This window comes from Chiloscyllium plagiosum, unplaced genomic scaffold (assembly GCF_037043375.1).
Source record: "Chiloscyllium plagiosum isolate Xiang-an unplaced genomic scaffold, Cpla_swu_hap1 HiC_scaffold_2, whole genome shotgun sequence".
NCBI classification, from domain to species: domain Eukaryota; kingdom Metazoa; phylum Chordata; class Chondrichthyes; order Orectolobiformes; family Hemiscylliidae; genus Chiloscyllium; species Chiloscyllium plagiosum.
This window is the reverse complement of record NW_028270140.1, coordinates 147,315,918-147,337,828: the sequence shown is the minus strand read 5'-3', so window position 1 is coordinate 147,337,828 and position 21,911 is coordinate 147,315,918. Positions and strand designations below refer to the sequence as shown.

The 21,911-nt window shown below is 43.2% G+C and overlaps 1 protein-coding gene across 3 annotated transcripts in view; it reads left to right on the top strand.

Moving 5' to 3' along the window:
* The window catches only part of rgs12b (regulator of G protein signaling 12b), a 280,716-nt gene that overhangs the window by 176,689 nt on the left and 82,116 nt on the right, over positions 1–21,911 (top strand). For 2 of the 3 annotated variants that reach the window (XM_087974213.1, XM_043703699.2), the window contains exons 12-14: positions 1,517–1,590; positions 7,810–7,936; positions 10,565–10,603. In XM_087974213.1, the coding sequence (XP_087830339.1) occupies positions 1,517–1,590; positions 7,810–7,936; positions 10,565–10,603 (240 nt within the window). The remainder of the gene's footprint in view (positions 1–1,516; positions 1,591–7,809; positions 7,937–10,564; positions 10,604–21,911) is intronic. The other variant, XM_087974225.1, reaches the window with a different exon arrangement.

Below are 21,911 nucleotides of genomic sequence, written 5' to 3'. Positions count from 1 at the left end.
CAATGAAGAGAGGAAAATAAATGGCATCAAGGGAAAAGTAGAACCAAAGTGAGCAGAAAACAGCTGAGAAAGTAGGATTGGGTAGGGAGCATGAGTGGAATTTGTTTTTTTTCAAAGAATGTAGGGGAGAGGCACAAATTCCAACTTGAGAGAGAGTGCCAGAGTAATTGGAGTATGAAAGAGATATGGCCAGCCTTTATTCATTGTGGAGAAATAGAGGCAGTTTGAACTGACACAGAAGAGAAAATGCTTCTGATTGGGAGGGGAGAGAAAGAATAATGCAAGTAGTGGAGCAGATTTAAGCAGGAGAGGAGTTCAAGTTTGAATTGCAGAGGAAGAACAATAGCTTATTGCAAGGGTTCTTGGCACTGACCTCTCTTAAAATGCACCATCAGTTTGTTCTTTGATAATGCAAGCTTAAGTTACAAATTTCATCTAATAACCTGTTGTCATATGTGTAACATTGAGTAATTGACTCTTTTGAATCAATTTGAACCTTCTTTACTTTTTTTTTGATTATCATACACTGTTGTGACAAATGTAATTGTTAATTCTGGGAGAATCACTGTTGCTAAATTATCAGATTGCTTATCAAATATTTAATACGGGATGAACATAAATTTCCTTCCATTAAATATAGGGAAGACTGAACCCATTGTTTTCGGTCTCACTTGTGTTTTTGTTTCAATTTTTTCTATTCCCTAGCTACAGATTCCATTCCTGTCCCTGGCAACAGTTTGAGATTAAACTAACCTATTTGAAATATTGACGTCACGTCTGATTGTGAGATGAACTTCTGAAATCCTATTCGAAGCATAACCCAAAACTGCCTATTTCATCACTCGTCAGCTTTGTGTAATATTCATGTCTTTAGATTTATCTCCAGATTTGACTGATCTAATGTACTTGTCCACATTCCATCCTCTCTGACCTTGAGGTCATTCAAACCTCTTATCTGTGCCTTAACATGCATCAAGTCCTGTTGCCATGCATACTTGTGCTTGCTGATCTACATTGACTCTTGGTCCACCAATATCCAGATTTTAAAAAATTCATCTTGTTTTCAATCTTTGTGTCCTCACCTGGCCCTATCCCTGTAATCACATCCAACCCAATAGTCAGCGGAGATCTGTGCTCTTGTGCAACCCAAAGTTAATTGTTGTATCAGTAGTGCCAATGCACTTCAGTGCTTAGACCCAAACTCTAGAATTGCCTAGCTACTTTTTCTCATCTCTACCTTCCTTTCTACTTTTAAGATATTCTTCCAAGCTTTCTTATGGCACCAAAGTTTTGGTCATAAGACCCAATATCTTACATGGCTTGGTATTATATTTTGTTCCTTTGTTCACTTTATGGTCCACTGAAATACCTTGCGGCATTTAATTAGGTTAAATATGCTATCCAAACAAATTGCTGTTAAGAAGGCATATTGTCGATAAGAGTTTGGGTCATTTTATTGCTTGCTGTTTTGTTGAACATTTTGTCACTGTTCTCTTGTATTGTGATTGTTTTGAAGCCTCTTGTACTTGATCAAGATTGCAACACATTGAACTCACGAGAGATTCGATTAGAAAAGCGTACACTATTTCGGTAAGTTAACAAGTTGCTATGATTGAGATGTGGCACAAGAGTAGGCTATTCAGCCTGTCAAGTCTGTTCTGCCATTCTTTAGATTGCAGCTGAACTGTATCTTAAGTCTGTCTACTTTGGTTCCCTAACACTTAATTTACCTTGCCTCACAGAAATCCATCAGCCTCAGTTTTTGAGGCAAGAGAGTGGCATTTTTGATAAGGGATAGCATTACAGCTGTACTGAGGGAGGATATTCCCGGAAATAAATCCAGGGAAGTTATTTGGTTTGAACCGAGAAATGAAAAAGGGATGATCACCTTATTGGGATTGTATTATAGACCCCCTAATAGTCAGAGGGAAATTGAGAAACAAATTTGTAAGGCGATCTTAGTTATCTGTAAGAATACTAGGGTGGTTATGGTAAGGGATCTTAACTTTCCAAACATAGACCAGGACTGCCATAGTGTTAGGGGTTTAGATGGAGAGGAATTTGTTAAGTGTGTACAAGAAAATTTTCTGATTCGGTATGTGTGTATACCTGGTAGGGAAGGTGCAAAACTTGACGTACTCTTGGGAAATAAGGCAGGGCAGGTGACTGAGGTGTCAGTGGAGGAGCACTTTGGGGCCAGCGACTAAAATTCTATTAGTTTTAAAATAGTGATGGAAAAGGATAGACCAGACCTAAAAGTTGAAGTTCTAAATTGGAGGAAGGCCAATTTTGATGGTATTAGGCAAGAACTTTCAAAAGCTGACTGGGGGCAGATGTTGTCAGGCAAAGGGATGGCTGGAAAATGGGAAGCCTTCAGAAATGAGATAATGAGAATCCAGAGAAAGTATATTCCTGTCAGGATGAAAAGAAAGGCTGAGTCAAGATTAGAGTGGTGCTGGAAAAGCATAGCAAGTCAGGTAGCATCCGAGGTGCAGGAAATTCGACGTTTCGGGCAAAAGCACTTCAGAAATGATGAATGGCTATTGCCCGAAACGTTGATTTTCCTGCTCCTCAGATGCTGCCTGACCTGCTGTGCTTTTCCAGCACCACCCTAATCTTAACTCTGATACTCACTTTCGCCGGAAAGGAAAAGGCTGGTAGATGTAGGGAATGCTGGGTGACTAAAGAAATTGAGGATTTGGTTAAGAAAGAGAAGGAAGTGTATGTCAGGTATAGGCAGGATAGATTGAGTGAATCCTTAGAGTATAAAGGCAGTAGGAGTATTATTGAGAGAGAAATCAGGAGGACAAAAAGGAGAGATGACATAGCTTTGGCAATTAGAGTTAAGAAGAATCCAAAGGGTTTTTACAAATACATTAAGAATAAAAGGGTAACTGGGGAGAGAATAGGGCCCCTCAAAGATCAGCAAGGCGGCCTTTGTGTGTAGCCACAGGAGATAGGGGAGATACTGAACGAGTATTTTGCATCAGTATTTACTGTGGAAAAGGACATGGAAGATATAGATGCAGGGGAATAGATGGTGACACCTTGAAAAATATCCTCATTACAGAGGAGGAAGTGCTGGATGTCTTGAAACACATAGAAGTGGGTAAATCCCCAGGACCTGATCAGGTGTACCCTAGAACTCTGTGGGAAGCTAGGGAAGTGATTGCTGGGCCTCTTGCTGAGATATTTGTAGCATCGATTAGTCACACGTGAGGTGCTGGAAGACTGGAGGTTGGCTAACATGGTGCCGCTGTTTAAGAAGAGTGGTAAGGACAAGCGAGGGTACTATAGACCATTGAGCTTGACATCGGTGGTGGGCAAGTTATTGGAGGGAATCTGGAGGGGCAGGATGTACATGTATTTGGAAAGGCAGGGACTGATTCGGGATAGTCAACAAGGCTTTGTGCATGGGAAATCATGTCTCACAAACTTAGAACATAGAACAATACAGCACAGAACAGGCCCTTCAGCCCACGATGTTGTGCCGAACATTTGTCCTAGCTTAAGCACCCATCCATGTACCTATCCAATTGCCGCTTAAAGGTCACCAAAGATTCTGACTCTACCACTCCCACAGGCAGCGCATTCCATGCCCCCACCACTCTCTGGGTAAAGAACCCACCCCTGACATCTCCCCTATACCTTCCACCCTTCACCTTAAATTTATGTCCCCTTGTAACACTGTTGTACCCGGGGAAAAAGTTTCTGACTGTCTACTCTATCTATTCCTCTGATCATCTTATAAACCTCTATCAAGTCACCCCTCATCCTTCGCTGTTCCAACGAGAAAAGGCCTAGCACTCTCAACCTATCCTCGTACGACCTATTCTCCATTCCAGGCAACATCCTGGTAAATCTTCTCTGCACCCTCTCCAAAGCTTCCACATCTTTCCTAAAGTGAGGCGACCAGAACTGCACACAGTACTCCAAAAGTGGCCTAACCAAAGTCCTGTACAGTTGCAACATCACTTCACGAATCTTGAATTCAATCCCTCTGCTAATGAACGCTAATACTCCATAGGCCTTCTTACAAGCTCTATCCACCTGAGTGGCAACTTGCAAAGATCTATGAACATAGACCCCAAGATCCCTCTGTTCCTCCACCTCACTAAGAACCCTACCATTAACCCTGTATTCCGCATTCTTATTTGTCTTTCCAAAATGGACAACCTCACACTTGGCAGGGTTGAACTCCATCTGCCACTCCTCAGCCCAGCTCTGCATCATATCTAAGTCCCTTTGCAGTCGACAACAGCCCTCCTCACTATCCACAACTCCACCAATCTTCGTATTATCTGCAAATTTACTGACCCACCCTTCGACTCCCTCATCCAAGTCATTAATAAAAATTACAAACAGCAGAGGACCCAGAACTGATCCCTGCTGAACTCCACTTGTAACTGGGCTCCAGGCTGAATATTTACCATCTACCACCAATCTCTGACTTCGACCAGTTAGCCAGTTTTCTATCCAATTGGCCAAATTTCCCTCTATCCCATGCCTCCTGACTTTCCGCATAAGCCTACCATGGGGAGCCTTATCAAATGCCTTACTAAAATCATGTATACTACCTCCACTGCTCTACCCTCATCCACTTGATTGAGTTTTTTGAAGACGTAACAAATAGGATTGATGATGGCAGAGTGGTGGACGTGACCTATATGGACTTTAATAAGGCATTCAACAAGGTTAGATCTCATGGAATACAGAGAGAACTAGCCATTTGGATGCAAAACTGGCTCAAAGGTAGAAGACAGAGGGTGGTAGTGGAGGGTTGTTTTTCAGACTGGAGACCTGTGACCAGTGGAGTGCCACAAGGATCGGTGATGGGCCCTCTACTTTTCATCATTTACATAAATGATTTAGATGTGAGCAAAAGAGGTATAGTTAGTAAGTTTACAGATGACACCAAAAGGTGTATTGGACAGCGAAGAAGATTACCTCAGATTACAACAGGATCTTGATCAGATGGGTCAATGGGCTGAGAAGTGGCAGGTGGTGTTTAATTTAAATAAATGTGAGGTGCTGCATTTTGGGAAAGCAAATCTTAGCAGGGCTTATACACTTAATGGTAAGGTCCTAGGGAGGGTTGCTGAATAAAGAGACGCTACAGTGCAGGTTCATAGCTCCTCTGAAAGTGGAGTCGCAGGTAGATAGGATAGTGAAGAAGGCATTTGGTATGCTTTCCTTTATTGGTTAGAGTATTGAGTACAGGAGTTGGGGGGGGTCATGTTGCGACTGTACAGGATATTGGTTAGGCCACTGTTGGAAATTTGCATGCAATTCTGGTCTCCTTCCTATTGGAAAGATGTTGTGAAACATGAAAGGCTTCAGAAAAGATATACAAAGGTTGGAGGATCTGAACTATAGGGAGAGGTTGAATAGGCTGGGGCTGTTTTCCCTGGATTATCAGAGGCTGAGGGTTGACCTTACAGACGTTTATAAAATCTTGAGGGGCATAGATAGGATAAATAGACAAAGTCTTTTCCCTGGGGTGGGGGAGTCCAGAACTCAAGGGCATAGGTTTAGGGTGAGAGGGGAAAGATATAAAAGAGACCTAAGGGGCAACTCTTTCACGCAGAGGATAGTGCGTGTATGGAATGAACTGCCAGAGGAAATGGTAGAGGCTGGTACAATTGCAACATTTAAAAGCCATCTGCACGGGTATATGAACAGGAAGAGTTTGGAGGGAAAAGGACCGGGTGCTGACAGGTTGGACTCGATTGGGTTGGGATGTCTGGTCGGCATGAACAACTTGTTTCCGTGCTGTACATCCCTATGACACTATGCTGAATTGACTCAAACAGCTGTTTGAGAGTGGAAGAGGAGAGGAGTTCATAGATTTCCAGTGTTTGTGATGTAAAAAAGTGCAATGTGAATCAAACATGATCCATAAATTCTATAGCCAATAAATCTGTACTGTTTAAAGTTTCTATTTGAAGCATTCTGTCATTTGTATATACCGATGGGAGCTGCCTTTTCCTGATACTTTGCGGTTATCATAATAGGAATCGATTTAGTCAAGATGATGAGTATGAATGCAGGGCTGGCTTTTAGAACCAAGATTCTGGGAATCATTTTGACAACTTGTCTTAATTAATGATTCTCTACCGTTGTCTTTTACTTTCAGATCAGTTAAATTCAGAGACTCCATAAACTTGCATTCCTGTCAAAAGGGTTTTATATTTGCAATAATAGAAGTTGATCAGTGTAGGCTAGATTGATTGATTGTTTTGTTGATTGATTTGATGCTAATTTTAAAACTGAGAATGATGCAGTTTTATTATCCAAAGGTATTAAGTTAGGCTGCATATCAATCACAATCATATTGAATGCCTACTATTTTTCTCTTTTAAGATGCTCTCTAACCTGCTGAGTATTTTCCACATTTTCTGTTTTGAATTCAGATATCCAGCACTTGCAGTAGCTTATTTTTGTAAGGAAAAGTAATATTCAGTGCTGCATAATACTATTCTTATCAAATAGTACATGCAGCTTTAAGCTTAATTGAGTGATTTCTACTTCTCTATATTTCTGTTGAACCACACCAGCCAAGGGCAAATAGAGATGGGCAATGAATGCTGGCCCAGCCAGTCTTACCAATGTTGCACAAGTGAATAAGAAAACAAAAAAATGCATTGTAACCCCAAAGAGGCAACTCCATCCTGTATACTCCAGCATCCATGAAAAATTGGGCTATGATCAAACAAATGTAGACCATAAGACATAGGAGCATACGTTAGGCTAGTCAGCCCATCAGGTTTGCTCCACCATTTAATCATGATTGATAAGTTTCTCAATCCCACTCTCCAGCTTCCTCCCTGTAACCCTTGATCCCCTTGATACTCAAGAACCTATCCAACTCAGTCTTAAATATGACTTTGGTCAGCATGGTGGCTCAGTGGTTAGCACTGCCGCCTCACAACGCCAGGGACACAGGTTTACTTCCAGCCTCAGGCGACTGTCTGTGTGGAGTTTGCGCATTCTCCCCGTGTCTGCAAGGGTTTCCTCCAGGTACTCCGATTTTCTCCCACAATCCAAAGATGTGCAGGTTAGGTCAATTGGCCATGCTAAATTACCCATAGTGTACAAGGTTGTGTAGGTTAAGTGCATTAGTTAGGAGTAAATATAGGGTAGGGGAAAGGACCTGAGAGGGTCACTCTTCGGAGGGTGGGTGTGAACTTGTTGGGCCGAAGGGCCAGTTTCCACACTATAAGGATTGTCATTCTAATTCTAATCCATGACCTGGCCTCCACACTCTTCTGTGGTAATGAATTCCATAGATTCGCCACTCTCTGGCAGAAGATGTTTCTCCTTCTCTCTGTAAACTTATTCCATGTTTGAACCTTACCATCAATATCCTATCTGTATGAGCCTGGACATGATTTCAGCCGAGGTCCCAAAACTATTTTTTACTTTTACTCTGTCCATTTATGATAATTGAGGCGGATTGATGCAGTATAGTGGTATGATCATCTAGTACATCAGATATCCACATACTGTGCCAGAGATCTAAGAATGCAAGTCCTTTTTCATGCATCTTTACTCAAGGATCTTGCTCTTTGTGCCTTTGCATTAATGTACTGGTGAAATGTTACCAGACACATATGCTCCTTTCGTTGCACTATGCGAATTACTCAAATACATTTGGTAGGGATCATTGCAATCAACAAAATAGAGAAAAATCAAAGTTATAATAGTTTTCTCAATATTTTGTTAAAATGTTTGGCTCATGAAATTACCAGAGCTGTTTGGTTGAAAATTTTTGGTTGGATAATGGCATTTGCTTTCTTTTGCTTTCAGGCTGGATCTAGTTCCTATAAATAGATCAGTCGGTTTAAAGGCCAAACCCACCAAACCAGTGACAGAAGTGCTACGGCCAGTGGTGGCAAAATATGGCTTGAATCTCAATGAACTAGTAGCTAGAATTGTAAGTAAATGAAAATAAGATAAAAAGAAACTACTTCAATTTCTCAGCAGATCTCATCATTTTGTTCAGAAATGGTCAGCGTTTTGCTTGGAGTGAGTTTCTTTAAAGTGCCATGACTATTATCCAGGTTGTCAACATCGAGGTTGTGAACAGTGCAATTGCACAGTCAGCAGTGAATCAACAAGGATGATTGGCCATACCATTTGGGAGAACTTTCTGATCTTTTATAAGGAGTATCATGGGGCCTTTAACATCAGTTTGTCCACCTGGAGCTGAAATTGACAACTTAGTTTAATGAGTTAGTTGAAGGGCAGCACCTTCAACTTCCTCAATTAGTATACTAGTGACAAATTGGATTATGAGTCGGACTCAAGCCCATTACTTTCTGACTGAAAAGGGAAGAGACACAACTTGAATTAAATGGACTTTGAGTTTTGAGGGAATTCTGAAAAGTTCATTTCTCTTTTGTATAGTAGCTGCCTTGTTATAAAGCTATTGCAGCACACATGGGGACTAGTCAGCCTTTTGATTCCATGTGGACTCTATGTGGGACAATCCAGTCAGCTCCTTTTCATAAGGGCATAAGAAACAAGAGCAGGAATTGACCAATCAGCCCTTTGAATCTGTACTTCTATTCAATATAATCATGATTGATCAGATTGTGTCCTCAACTCCACTTTCCTCCCTGCATTGCATGACCACTGAATTTTTGTAGATCAAAAGTCTGTCTAAATTAACTATCCAATGATCTAATCGCCACTGCTGACTACTTCTAATTATAAAGCCATTATCTGATTCATAACAACTTTTTCACTGTTATGAATGACACTGAAAAATCTATAATGCGTGAATCCACATTCCCCTCTCTCCCAACACACATTTTTTAAATATCTCATTCTCTTAAAATTTTGAAGAATGAGAGGTGATTTTATTAAATCCTACAAAGTACTTGAAGAACTAGATAGGTAAGATACTGGGGAAATCTAAAACTAAGGGGCACAGTTTAAAACTAAGGAAGATGCCTCTGGTTCAGAGATGAAGAAATATTATTTTATTCAGAAGGTTGCAAACTTTGGTTGAACTATAATGGGTCATTAGTGAACTGTGGAAGATCAGTATTTCAATATGTTGAAGGTAGAGTTTGATAGGTTTCTGATTACCAGTGGCGTACAAATTATGGCAGTAAAAGGCATTGAAGTGTATGATCAGCAGCATCATATTGAACGCTGGAGCAGGTTTGACAGGTTGGCAGATTTCTGTTCCTATGTTTCTCAGCCAGCTGTGGAGACATGGCAGTGATGTGTCACCAGAATATGCTCCCAACTGTAATCAAGTACCCACTGAGTTACAGTATTTGAGATGGTGGAGGGTGAAGGAGGCAGTCTTGCTGGTGAATCTTCTGAGGAATTTGTGGATGCGTCCTCAGAGGTAGAAGAGGAGATAATGTCCAGAGAAGGCAGCTCTCTTCAGCTGCCATTGGTGCTTTCAGTAGACAAGAGAGAGGAAAAATTGACAAATAGTGTTAGATGTTTGGGCATATTTAGAATACACTTACAGTAGCTGTAATGGGAGAGCAGGACAGCACATGGAGTTTAAAAGGATGAGAGGGGACTTGTTTGAAATTTACAGAATACTGAGAGGCCTGGGTCAAATGGACGTGGAGAAGATGTTTCCAATGGTAGGAGAGACTAGGAGCTGGGGGCACACCCTCAGAGTGAAAGGACAACCCTTTCAAGCTGAGATGAGGAGGAATTTCTTTACCAGAGGGTAATGAATCTGTGGAACTCATTGCTGCAGAAGCATGTGGAGGCCAAGTCATTGAGTGTATTGAAGACAGAGAAAGATAGGATCTTGTTAGTAAGGGGATCAAGAGTTGCAGGGCGGAGGCAGGATAATGGAGCTGAGATATATATATCAGCAATTATCAAATGGCAGAACAGACCTGATGGGCTGAATGGCCTGATTCTATTCCTATATCTTATGGTCCATGTAGGTTTATTCTTCTGGGTTACTTGAGCTCATGGAGCAAAATACTTCATGAAACTCCCTAAAATTGATGCTTTGCTGATGATCTTTGGTCGTCCTTTGTATCATCATAAAGCTTGGATAAATTGATCTTGGGCTTAATTTTGGGTGGTTGGTAGGGTCTTACCTACTGCATTAGTTTTGTGGGAAGCCTGATGATGTTAAATATCACAGTATGCCTCATCAGTATTTCAGTATGCCAACTAACTGCATCTGCTAGATGCCCATGAATATCTCGGGATTGCAGATCAAAGGTGAGTAAGGTAAGGGATTCACAGGAGAGGGCTAGAGGCAAAGAAAGAGATGTAGCTTTCAGCAGCCCCTTTTACAGTTCTGGGCCCCCAAACAAGGGTTCCCCACCTCTCCTCAGGAGACCACATCCTCATTTACCTAGAATACCTTTCCATCTGATTGTTCCAGTCTCTTTTTTTTTCAAAAGTTAATTCATGGGATGTGGGCATCACTGACTGAGCCAGCATTATTGACCGTCTCTAGTTGCCTGGATGTGTAAAAGTAAATCCCCATAATTATCAACGTACTAATCTGACCAACCCTTTTCATTTTCTCCTTTATATTCCATCTTAACATGTGGTTACTGACAAGGAATCTCACAAGAAATTGAGGGATATGGGGAGAGTGCGGGTAAGTGGCATTGATTAAATGGTGGAATGGACTCGATAGGCTGAATGGCCTTACTTCCACTCCTATGCCTTATGGTCCTTACTGTAAGGAGGGTTGCACACCACACTCACAAGTGACTTATCCTTTCTCTATTTATAGAAACCATTGCTATATTCTGGTTTCCTGAACTTAGGTGATCCTTATTCATTGTGCTAATGCTATAATTAGTTAACAAAGCCACCTCTCTATCTTTTCCTAGCTTCCTTTCCTTCCTATCTGATTTCATTCCTGCAGCTATGTCTCTGTAATGGCTATCTCATTATGCTCATTTATTTCTATTTGCACTATCAGTTCATCTATTTGTTGCAAATGCTATTCGCATTAAGAAACTGAGATTTTAGTTTTGTCCTTTTATTATTTATGTAACATTTTTCATATTTGTTTCTTATTCTTAGATTTGTATGCTCCCCCTTCCTGTCAAAATCTATTTATCATTCCTATTAACATCTTTCTTACTTGCCTTGTCTCCTCTTTTGATTAACCAAATCTTCCCAAGTTTGATCGTTTGCCCTTACTATATAATTTAAAACTTTTTCTCTTTCCTTCGTTCTGTGACTTGCTTGAATATTGGGCCCAGCATACTTCAGATGTAGACCATCCCAATGGTGCAGCCCGCATTTTCTCCAGTATTAATGCCACTGCCCCCCAACTGGAAACTATTTCTGCTACAGTAGTTTTTGAGCATAGTGGTAATATCAGTGGACTAATTATCCAAAACCCCAGGTGAATGTTCTGGTGACATTGCTTGGAATACCATGAAGGTACAATTAGAAGTCAATAGCAACTTGGTATTAAAACCTAGCCTAATGGCAGCCATGTAAACACTGTTGGTTATTGTAAAAATCCATCTTGATCACTGATGTCTTTCAGGGAAGAAAAGCTGCTTTCACTATGTTCACTAGTCTGCATGAGACTCCAGATCCACAGCAATGTGGTTTACTCTTAACTGCCTCTGAAATGGCCTAGCAAGTCATTCAGTTCAAGGATAATTAGGCATGGATGATAAATGCTGGCCGAGCCAGCAATACCCACATCCCATTATCTAAATTCTAATCTTATGAGACTATACCAATTTGCATGTAGCTCAGATGATAATCCAGAGATTTTTGCCTTTGAGGTACTGCTTAAAGATGGAAGGGTGGCTCTGTAAATTAATGATGCTGTTAGCACAGTGGAGAGGGATGACCCAAGTTCAGAAAGCCAAGTTATAGCAGTGATTTATGTAAATAAATATATTATTTTGCATAGCTCTTCATGCTGATTTTGCTGAACTTCTTCTTGTCCTGCCTATGTTGTTGACACCCATATGGGGAACCAGTGGTTAATTGATAATGCTACTAGACTCCAGAGTCCAGAACCACAGGCCAAATTTTCAGGATATGGGTTGAAATCCCACCCATGCAAAATGGCACAATTATAATTCAATAAGAATTTGTAATAGATAGGGGACCTAATGGCAGCCATGCAACTACTGTCAATTGCTGGTAAAACCCATCTAGTTCACTAATCTCTTTTTAGGGAAGGAAATTTGACATTCTTATCTGGTCGGATCTATATGTGACCCTAGACCTAACAATGTGGTTGACTCATAACTGTCCTCTGGGTAATAACTGCTGGTCATGAATGATTTAAACAAAATCCCATAATGACTGGATCCTCCCCTCTAACTGCAGGTCCCTCTGTAGCCATAAGAAAATGTACTGAGACCTAGCACAGCTCTAGGGACTCTCAGTCTTTGCTTTTTTAAAAATTCATTCATGGCATTGCTGGCTGGCCACCATTTATTGTCCATCCCTTCAGAAGGTGGTGATGAGCTGCCATCTGCCTACTGCAATCCAGGATTTTCACTCAGTGACAGTAAAGGAACAGCGATGTATTTCCAAGTCAGGTTGGTGAGTGATTTAGGTGGGAACTTGCAGGTGGTGCTGTTTCTATGTACTTGTTGCACTTGTCTTTCTAGATGGAGGTGGTCATGGGTTTGGAAGGTTTTGTTTAAGGATCTTTGGTGAATTTCTGCAGTACATCGTATAGATAGTACACTCTGCTGCTACTGAGCGTCAGTGGTATTCAGAGAACAGTCGAAACGTGTGGCACTGGAAAAAACACAGCAGGTCAGGCAGCATCCAAGGAGCAGGAGAGTCGACATTTTGAATGAGGTGTATGCCCGAAACGTTGATTCTCCTCTTCAGATGCTGCCTGACCTGCTGTACTTTTTCCAGTGCCACACTTTTCGACTCTGACTCTCCAGCGTCTGCAGTCCTCACTTTCTCCTAGCTGCAGAAAATAGTGTCAATCCCCTCACTATACAGTTTCCTATATTCCTTCTTTGTCCGGATACTTGAGAATGACTGTCTATCAGACAACACCATGGTCAATTAGCTCATCCATCCTGCCGCCCTCACCCTTATCCAAACAAGATGTCACACCTAATGGATAATCTCAAAGGTATGGTCCTGCACTATAGTTCCTGGGTTCTCTTACCTCTAGGAAGAAAGGAAACACCCGAGTGGCCAGTGACAAGCGATGCCTTTCACATTAAAAGGCAATGCATTCCTGTTCTTTTTTTTCCCAGAATCAGTTCCCCCTTCTGAAGCAATCAAGAGGAGAGTCCTTCCCACCCTGGTCCAGCTCCCTCAGAGAGAGCAGGATATCTAACACTCCTGTTCTTTTTTTTTTTCTTTTTTTCTTTCATCAAGAGGAGAGTCCTTTCTACACTGGTCCAGCTCCCTCACAGTGAACAGGATATCTAACACTCCTGTTCTTTTTTTTTTTCTTTTTTTCTTTCATCAAGAGGAGAGTCCTTTCTACACTGGTCCAGCTCCCTCACAGTGAACAGGATATCTAACACTCCTGTTCTTTTTTTTTCCACACTACTGCCTAACTGCGGTAGTGCTTTTTTTCCCCAGCACCCATGGTGTGTGTGCAGGTGTGAGACACAGTGAGAGACACAAGGTGCACGAATCTTTATTAAATTTTCACCACCAGGAAGATAGGAAAACACCCAAGTGGCCAGTGACAAGCGATGCCCTTCACATCAAAAGGCAATGCATTCCTCGTCATTTTTCTTCCTTTTTTTTGCTCTTTTTCCCCACACTACTGCCTAACTGCGGTAGTGCTTTTTTTTCCCCAGCACCCATGGTGTGTGTGCAGGTGTGAGACACAGTGAGAGACACAAGGTGCACGAATCTTTATTAAATTTTCACCACCAGGAAGATAGGAAAACACCCAAGTGGCCAGTGACAAGCGATGCCCTTCACATCAAAAGGCAATGCATTCCTCGTCATTTTTTTTCCTTTTTTTTGCTCTTTTTCCCCACACTACTGCCTAACTGCGGTAGTGCTTTTTTTTCCCCAGCACCCATAGTGTGTGTGCAGGTGTGAGACACAGTGAGAGACACAAGGTGCACGAATCTTTATTAAATTTTCACCACCAGAAAGATAGGAAAACACCCGGGTGGCCAGTGACAAGCAGTGCCCTTCACATCAAAGGGCAATGCTGTGTGATCAAACAGTGAAGGGGAGGGCAGGGACTAAATCAAAATAGAGTTGAGGGAGAAATAATGCACTCCACTCCCTGCGGCACCCACCTCTCCCTGAACAACTCCAGGGTGTTTGTGCACACCGCGTGCTCCTTCTCCAAGGACACCCGGGCTCTAACGTAACTGCGGAAGAGGGGCAAGCAGTCGGCCCTAACGATCCCCTCCACGGCCCGCTGCCTGGACCTGTTGATGGCCAGTTTGGCCAGGCCCAGGAGCAGACCCACGAGGAGGTCTTCAGACCTGCCCTCCCTCCTCCGTACCGGGTGCCCGAAGATCAGGAGCGTGGGACTGAAGTGTAACCAAAAGCAGAGGAGCAGGTTTTTAAGAAAATCAAAACGGGAGTGCAAACGCCTACACTCAATATACACGTGGTCCACGGACTCCACAGCGCCACAGAACAAGCAATTGGACTGAGAGTCCGTGAACCACCGCAATCTGCGGTTGCAGGGGACCGCTGCGTGCAGCCCCCTCCACCCCAGATCCCCGAGATGCATTCCTGTTCTTTTTTCTTCTTATAAAGGAAAACATCCGAGTGGCCAGTGACAAGCAATGCCCTTCACAAAAAAGAGCAATGCTGTGTGATCAAACAGTGAAGGGGAGGGCAGGGACTAAATCAAAATAGAGTTGGAGGGGGAAATAATGCACTCCACTCCCTGCGGCGCCCACCTCTCCCTGAACAACTCCAGGATGATGGTGGACACCGCGTGCTCCTTCTCCAAGGACACCCGAGCCCTAAAGTAACCGCGGAAGTGAGGCAGGCAGTCGGCCCTAACGACCCCTCCCACGGCCCGCTGCCTGGACCTGTTTATGGCCAGTTTGGCCAGCCAGGGCACCATGATTGGACCAGATTAACAGCCCCAATCAGTGAACTCATTTTCTACATAGTTTCAAAGTAATAGGAGGCCATTTGGCCCATCAAGCCAGCTCCGCCCTTCATTAAGATCACGGCTGATCTATCCATCATCTCAGCTCCTCCTACCTGCATTATCCCCATAACCTTTAATTCCCCTACCATGCAAAAACCCATCCAATTGTGTCTTGAATACATTTAATTAAGCTACCTCTACTGCTTCATTGGGCAGAGAATTCCATAGATTCACTACTGTTTGGGAAAACAGTTCCTCCTCATGTCTTAAATGTACACCCCCTAATCTTGAGGCCATGTCTCCTACTCCTTGTCTCACCCACCAGTGGAAACAACTTGCCTGTCTCTATCATATCTATCTTTTCCATAATTTATGCTGCTATAAAATCCCCTCTCAATCTTAAATTCTAGCGAGTTCAGTCCCAGGCAGCTCAATCTGTCCTCATTGGGTAAACCCCTCATCTCCGGAATCAACTTGGTGAACCCCCTCTGCACCCCTCCAAAGCCAGTATATCTTTCTTCAAGTAAGAAGACCAGAGCCGTGCAGAATATTCCAGATGCGGCTTCACCAACACCTTGTACAATTGCAGCAGGACCTCCCTGCTCTTAAATCCAGTCCCGCTAGCAATGAACGCCAATATTCCATTTGCCTTCTTGATTATCCGTTGCATCTGCAAATCAACTTCCAGCGATTCATGTCTGAGCACTCCTAAGTCTCTCTGCACAACAGCATGCTGCAATCTTTCACTATTTAAATACTACTCTGACCTACTATTTTTACTTCCAAAGTGGATAACCTCACATTTACCAAAATTGTACTCCATCTGCCAGACCCTTGCCCACACACTTAACCTATCTAAATCTGTCTGCAGGCCCTCCACATCCTCTGCACAGTTTGCCTTTCCACTCAGTTTGGTGTCATCAGCAAACTTGGATACGTTACACTCGGTCTCCTCTTCCAAATCATTTATATATATCATGAACAGTGGGTCCAACACCAACCCCTGTGGCACCCCACTCACCAATGATCTCCATCCAGAGAAACATCCATTTATCCCAACTCTCTGCTTTTTATTGGTTAACCAGTCCTCTATCCATGGTAGTAAATTCCCTGCAACTGCGTGCATTCTTATCTTATGGATGAGTCTTTTATATGGCAACTTATCAAACTTCTTCTGGAAATCCAAGTATACAACATCCACCTGTTCCCCTCCATCCACCATGCTTGTTACATCCTCAAGGAACTCCAGTAAGTTTGTCAAACATGACTTTCCCTTCCTGAATCCATGCTGCATCTGCCTGATGGAACCCTTTCCATCCAGATGTCTCACTGTTTCTTCTTCAATAGCCTCCAGCATTTTCCTGACTACAGATGTTAAGCTGACTGGCCTATAGTTACTTGCCTTATGCCTACACCTTTCTTTAAACAGTGGTGTGACATTCGCTGTCTTCCAGTCAGCCAGGACCTGCCTGGAGTCTGGTGAATTTTTGTAAATTACCACAAATGCATCTACTAAAACCTCTGCTATTTCTTTCAGCATCCTGGGATTTATTCCATCAGCACCAGGGGGCCTATCTACCTTTGGGCCCTCAAGTTTGCTCAAACACTACCCCTTTAGTGATAACAATTGAATTGAGGTCCTCACCTCCCTTCATATCATTAACATCATTCTCTGGCATGTTAGGCACCTCTTCCACTGTGAAGACTGACACAAAATAGTTATTCAAGGCCTCGGCCGTTTCAGCATTACCCAATAATAATTCCCCTTTCTCCTCCTGCAAGGGACCTATATCCACTTTAGCCACCCTTTCCTGTTTTATAAAAACTTTTCCTACCTGTTTTTATATTCTGTGCTGGTTTGCATTCATAATCTATCTTTCGTTTCTTTATTTCTTGCTTCATGGTTCTTTGTTGCTTTTTAAAGTTTTCCCGATCCGCCTGTTTTCCATTACTCTTGGCTACTTTGTAAGTCTGAGCATTTAATTGGATCCCTTCCTTTACTTCATTGTTTATCCAAGGCTGGCTCTTCTTGTTTTTGACCACCATATACTTTCCTTGAGCACTGTGAAAAATCTCTTTGAAAGTCTTCCACTGTTCCTCAACCATTCCACCATGTAACTTGTGTTCCCAGTCTAATTTAGCCAACTCCTTCCTCATTCCATAATAGTCTCCCTTGTTTAAGCATAGCACTCTGGCTTTAGATGATACTATTTCACCTTCCATTTGTATCCAAAATTCAGTCATACTTTGATCACTCTTTCCATGAGAATCATTAACTACAAGATCATTAATTTTACCTATCTCATTAAACAGGACCAGATCTAGGACTGCATGCTCCCTTAGAGGTTCGGTAACATGCTGTTCAAGAAAATTTTCACAGATGCGTTCTGTGAACTCCTGTTCAAGATTGCCTCTACTGATTTGATTTGGACAATTAATGTGCATGTTAAAGTCCCCCATGACAACTGCCATTCCATTCTTACAAATGTTAGATATTTATTGATTGCTCACCTGTGCCACTGTAGCATTATTATTGGGTGACCTATAGGCTATTCTCACCAGTGACTATTCCTGATCTCCACCCAAATGGATTCATCATTTTGCTCCTTAGATCCTATGTCATCTCTCCCTATTGCCCTAATCTCATCCTTAATTAAGAGTGTGACCCCACCTTCCTTACGTTCCTAATCACGTGATATCCTTGGATATTTGATTCCCAGTCACCAACACACTGCAACCACATTTCTGTACTGGCAACTGAATACAAATTCCCTTTGTACTAATTTGCACAATACGTTAATTTACTTTGTTTTGAATACTAAGGGCATTCAGATAAAGTGCCCTTATACTCATTGTCCTTTTAGAATCTCGAAATCCCCCTGTCTTTTGCATGATTCTGTTACCCAATTTTACTTTCTTTTAACTTTTGCTCTGGACTCTGCATTGTTTCCTTCTGCCTTTCTGCCTGGGCTCCCATCCTCTTGCCATTTTAAACTACCCTTCCTTAGAATCTCTGCTTGTTGCATCTACTTTTATACCAACTGCTTCACCTTCTGACTTGACACTCTGATACCCCCACACCCCCAGCCAACCTATTTTAAATCTTCCCCAACAGTTCTAGCAAACCTGTTATATTCTAAGAGGTGCACCTGGCTGCCCTTGTTACAATCGCTACATCCCTCCCCCTCTAAGCCCAAGAATATAGACCTTTTTTTGTTTAAGTTCCCCTGGGGTTTTTTAGCACTGGGTCAGGTTCCTCCAAAGCTAAAGCCAGTTGAAGTGCCTGACTGAGGTCCAATTAGGCTTCAGCTAGTCGGTGCATTTGCATGGTTACATAATTAGTCCCACTCTCGTCACCACTGAAATAACTCCACAGAAGCTGGTATCCTGTCACCAAGTCCCCTTTTATTTAAACGTGGAGAGTCCTTGGCACTGATCCAACTCCCTTAGAACTAGCTCTGAGTGAACAAGATGTCTGATGGGAAAAACACAGCAGGTCAGGTAGCATCCGAGGAGCAGGAGAATCAACATTTTGGGCACAAGTCTTTCCTGATGAAGGGCTCTTGCCTGAAATGTCGATTCTTCTGCTCCTCAGATGCTGCCTGACCTGCTGTGCTTTTCCAGCACCACTCTCGACTCTGATCTCCAGTCCTCGCTTTCTCTTCTAAGATGTCTGACAGTTCTGTTCTTCTTTTATTTATTTATTCCCCCCTCCATACTGCAGTAGTGCTCATAGTCCTCAGCACCCATGTTTGAATGTATCCAGGTGCAAGATACAGTGAAAAACACCTAGTGAAAATCACTTTATTAATATTTCACCACCAGCAAAGACACCTGTATGGCCAATGAACTAGTGACAAGCAAAGGCTGACCGTTCTGTTCTTCTGCATCAGACAGGGCTCACTGATTGGGGCTGTTAATCTGGTCCAATCAGGAAGCTCTTATTCTGAGGTGCACCTGACTGACCTCATTAAAATCACTACACATTTAACAAGAAACTCTCCAGCTGACTAATGAATGCAGAGGTCAATTATTTTTGCTTCAGCTAAGCAAATCAAAGAGTAAAAGGAGAACTGTTTACCAGAAAGTGACTTGGAACAGAAAATCATGTGGGCTTCTGGTTCAGTCTTAAGTGACAGTGCTGGCCAAAGCAATGTTAATCAGAAAATTGGACATTGTAATTGATTTATATAAGAGCGAAGTTGTGAAAAATACTTTTCAGCAAGATTTAGAGTGTTATGGGCTAGGCCAGACCACTCAAAACATTCTTAAGCAGGTAGCCTAGACCGTAACTTTGCTGTTAGTCTCGTTACGTATACAGTGAAAATTACCCGGAGTAAATTAGCTAGGTTACCAGGTTTTAAAACAGACAAAACATTTATTCAAAAATTACGGAATGAAACACAAAGAACAGAGTAAAGAATACCTACCGAACTTTTTCAGTCCAAACTAGACTTAATTACATGCAACAGTGCAAATAAACCGACCCCTTAACACAACAAAAATGAAACAAAGGCATAGAGGTCAAAATTAGAAGGAGAGAGAGTCTAGCAGCCTGTTTCCACACAGTGCACTCCAGGACTGACCACTTTCCTTTCATTATACAGCTTACTTATAAAACATGAATGATTAGGGCTAAAGTCTCACCTGTTCATGTATAAACAAAAAGGCCTCTCAGTAAACTCTTTCATATCTGTGGTGAAAGTGAGGACTGCAGATGCTGGAGATCAGAGTCTAGATTAGAACGGTGCTGGAAAAGCACAGCAGGTCAGGCAGCATCCGAGGAGCAGGAAAATCGACGTTTTGGGCAAAAGACCTTCATCAGGAGGGAGCCTCCGAGGTGGAGAGATAAATGGGAGGGGATGAAGCTGGGGAGAAGGTAACTAAGAGTACAATAGGTGGAGGGGGGAGGGAGTTGGTGGGTTTGTAAAAAAATGTTAGTGTTAAGTCGGTGGTCATTGATGTCGATGGAGGGGACCAGGAAGGGGTGGGAGGTGTTGGAGATGGTCCAGGTGAATTTAAGGTCAGGGTGGAATGTGTTGGTGAAGTTGATGAACTGCTCAACCTCCTCGCGGGAGCAAGAGGTGGCGCCAATGCCAGTCATCAATGTAGCGGAGGAAGAGGTGGGGAGTGGTACTGGTGTAACAACGGAAGATGGACTGTTCTACATAGCCAACAAAGAGACAGGCATAGCTGGGACCCATGCGGGTGCCCCTTTTGTCTGGAGGAAGTGGGAGGATTTGAAGGGGAAATCGTTAAGGGTGAGGACCAGTTCAGCCAAACGAATGAGAGTGTCAGTGGAAGGGTACTGGTGGGGACGTCAGGAGAGGAAGAAATGGAGGGCTTGGAGGCCCTGGTCGTGGCGGATGGAGGTGTAGAGGGATTGAATGTCCAAGGTGAACATGAGGCATTGGGGGCCGGGGAAACGGAAGTCTTGGAGGAGGTGGAGGGCATGGGTGGTGACGCGAATGTATGTGGGGAGTTCCTGGACTAGAGGGGAATAGGACAGTATCGAGACCGGTGGAAATCAGTTCGGTGGGGCAGGAGCTGGCTGAGACAATGGGTCGGCTGGGGTGGTCAGGCTTGTGGATCTTGGGAAGGAGGTGGAATCGGTCATTGCGGGGTTCCCGGACTATGAGGTTGAAAACTGTCGGTGGGAGATCTCCTGAGGTGGTGAGGTTGTGTATGGTCTGGGAGATGATGGTTTGGTGATGGGGGGCGGGGTCATGGTCGAGGGGGCGGTAGGAAGATGTGTCCTCGAGTTGGCGTTTGGCTTCAGCGGTGTGGGGGTCAGTGCGCCAGACTACACTGCGCTCCCTTTATCTGCTGGCTTGATGGTGAGGTTGGGATTGGAGCAGAGGGATTGGAGGGCTGCGCATTGTGAGGGTGAGAGGTTGGAGTGGGGGAGGGGGGGTAGACAGGTTGAGGTGGTTAATGTCCCGGCGACTGTTGGTAATAGGCCAGCGCGGGGTATCCAGGTGGATGCAGTGTGTTGGAGGTGGGCGAAGGGGTCCTCAGAAGGTGGGCGGGAGTCCTTATTGTGAAAGTAAGCGCGGAGGCGGCAGAAGAAGTGTTCGACGTCACGGCATGTATTAAATTCATTGATGCGTGGAAGGAGGGGGATGAAGGTGAGTCCTTTGCTGCGGACTGATCGTTCATCCTCAGTGAGGGGAAGGTCTGGAGGGATGGTGAAAACTTGGCAGGGCTGGGAGCTGACATCTGGTGTGGGTGTGGAGCTGGGAGTGAGGGCGGAGCCAGTAATTGGAGTGTGTGTGAGGGTGGGGGGATTGGGGGTGGAGTCATGAGTCCCCCCCCTTTATCCGCTAGTTTGATGGGGAGGTTGGGATTCAAGCAGTATCAAACCAGTCATTTTGGAGCATGGACAGTTTTAATACCCCTCTGGAAAACATCAAGGACACAGCATACCTGAGAAAAGGAACCGCTTTTAGAAAAAAGGACCAACTTTCTGACAACAGTTGCAGAAGGTACCAGAATTCCATAAATTTCTAGAAAATCTTACAATAGCAATGGCATATGTTCTAAGTTGTATGCAGAGATATGCATGAGCAGTAAACTCAGTCCTTGTTAGGAATACTCATAATCCTGCGAATGAATGTTAAAAACAAAGTCAGTGGATTCTGGGTAAAGGAGCCAGTATGAAGCCACAGGCTAAAAGACCTGGTTAACATCCAGGCCTAGCCCTAAAAAATCAAAAGAAATATCTAAATGACACAAGGGCCAAGAATTACCATCAACAACAATTCTTCTTACATCCAATGGCTTTTCCGTTGCTGAGTACAAAATGCCCTACTATCAATGTCCTACAGATGTGGGGCACCACAAACTGAATTGGATGAGCTATGTA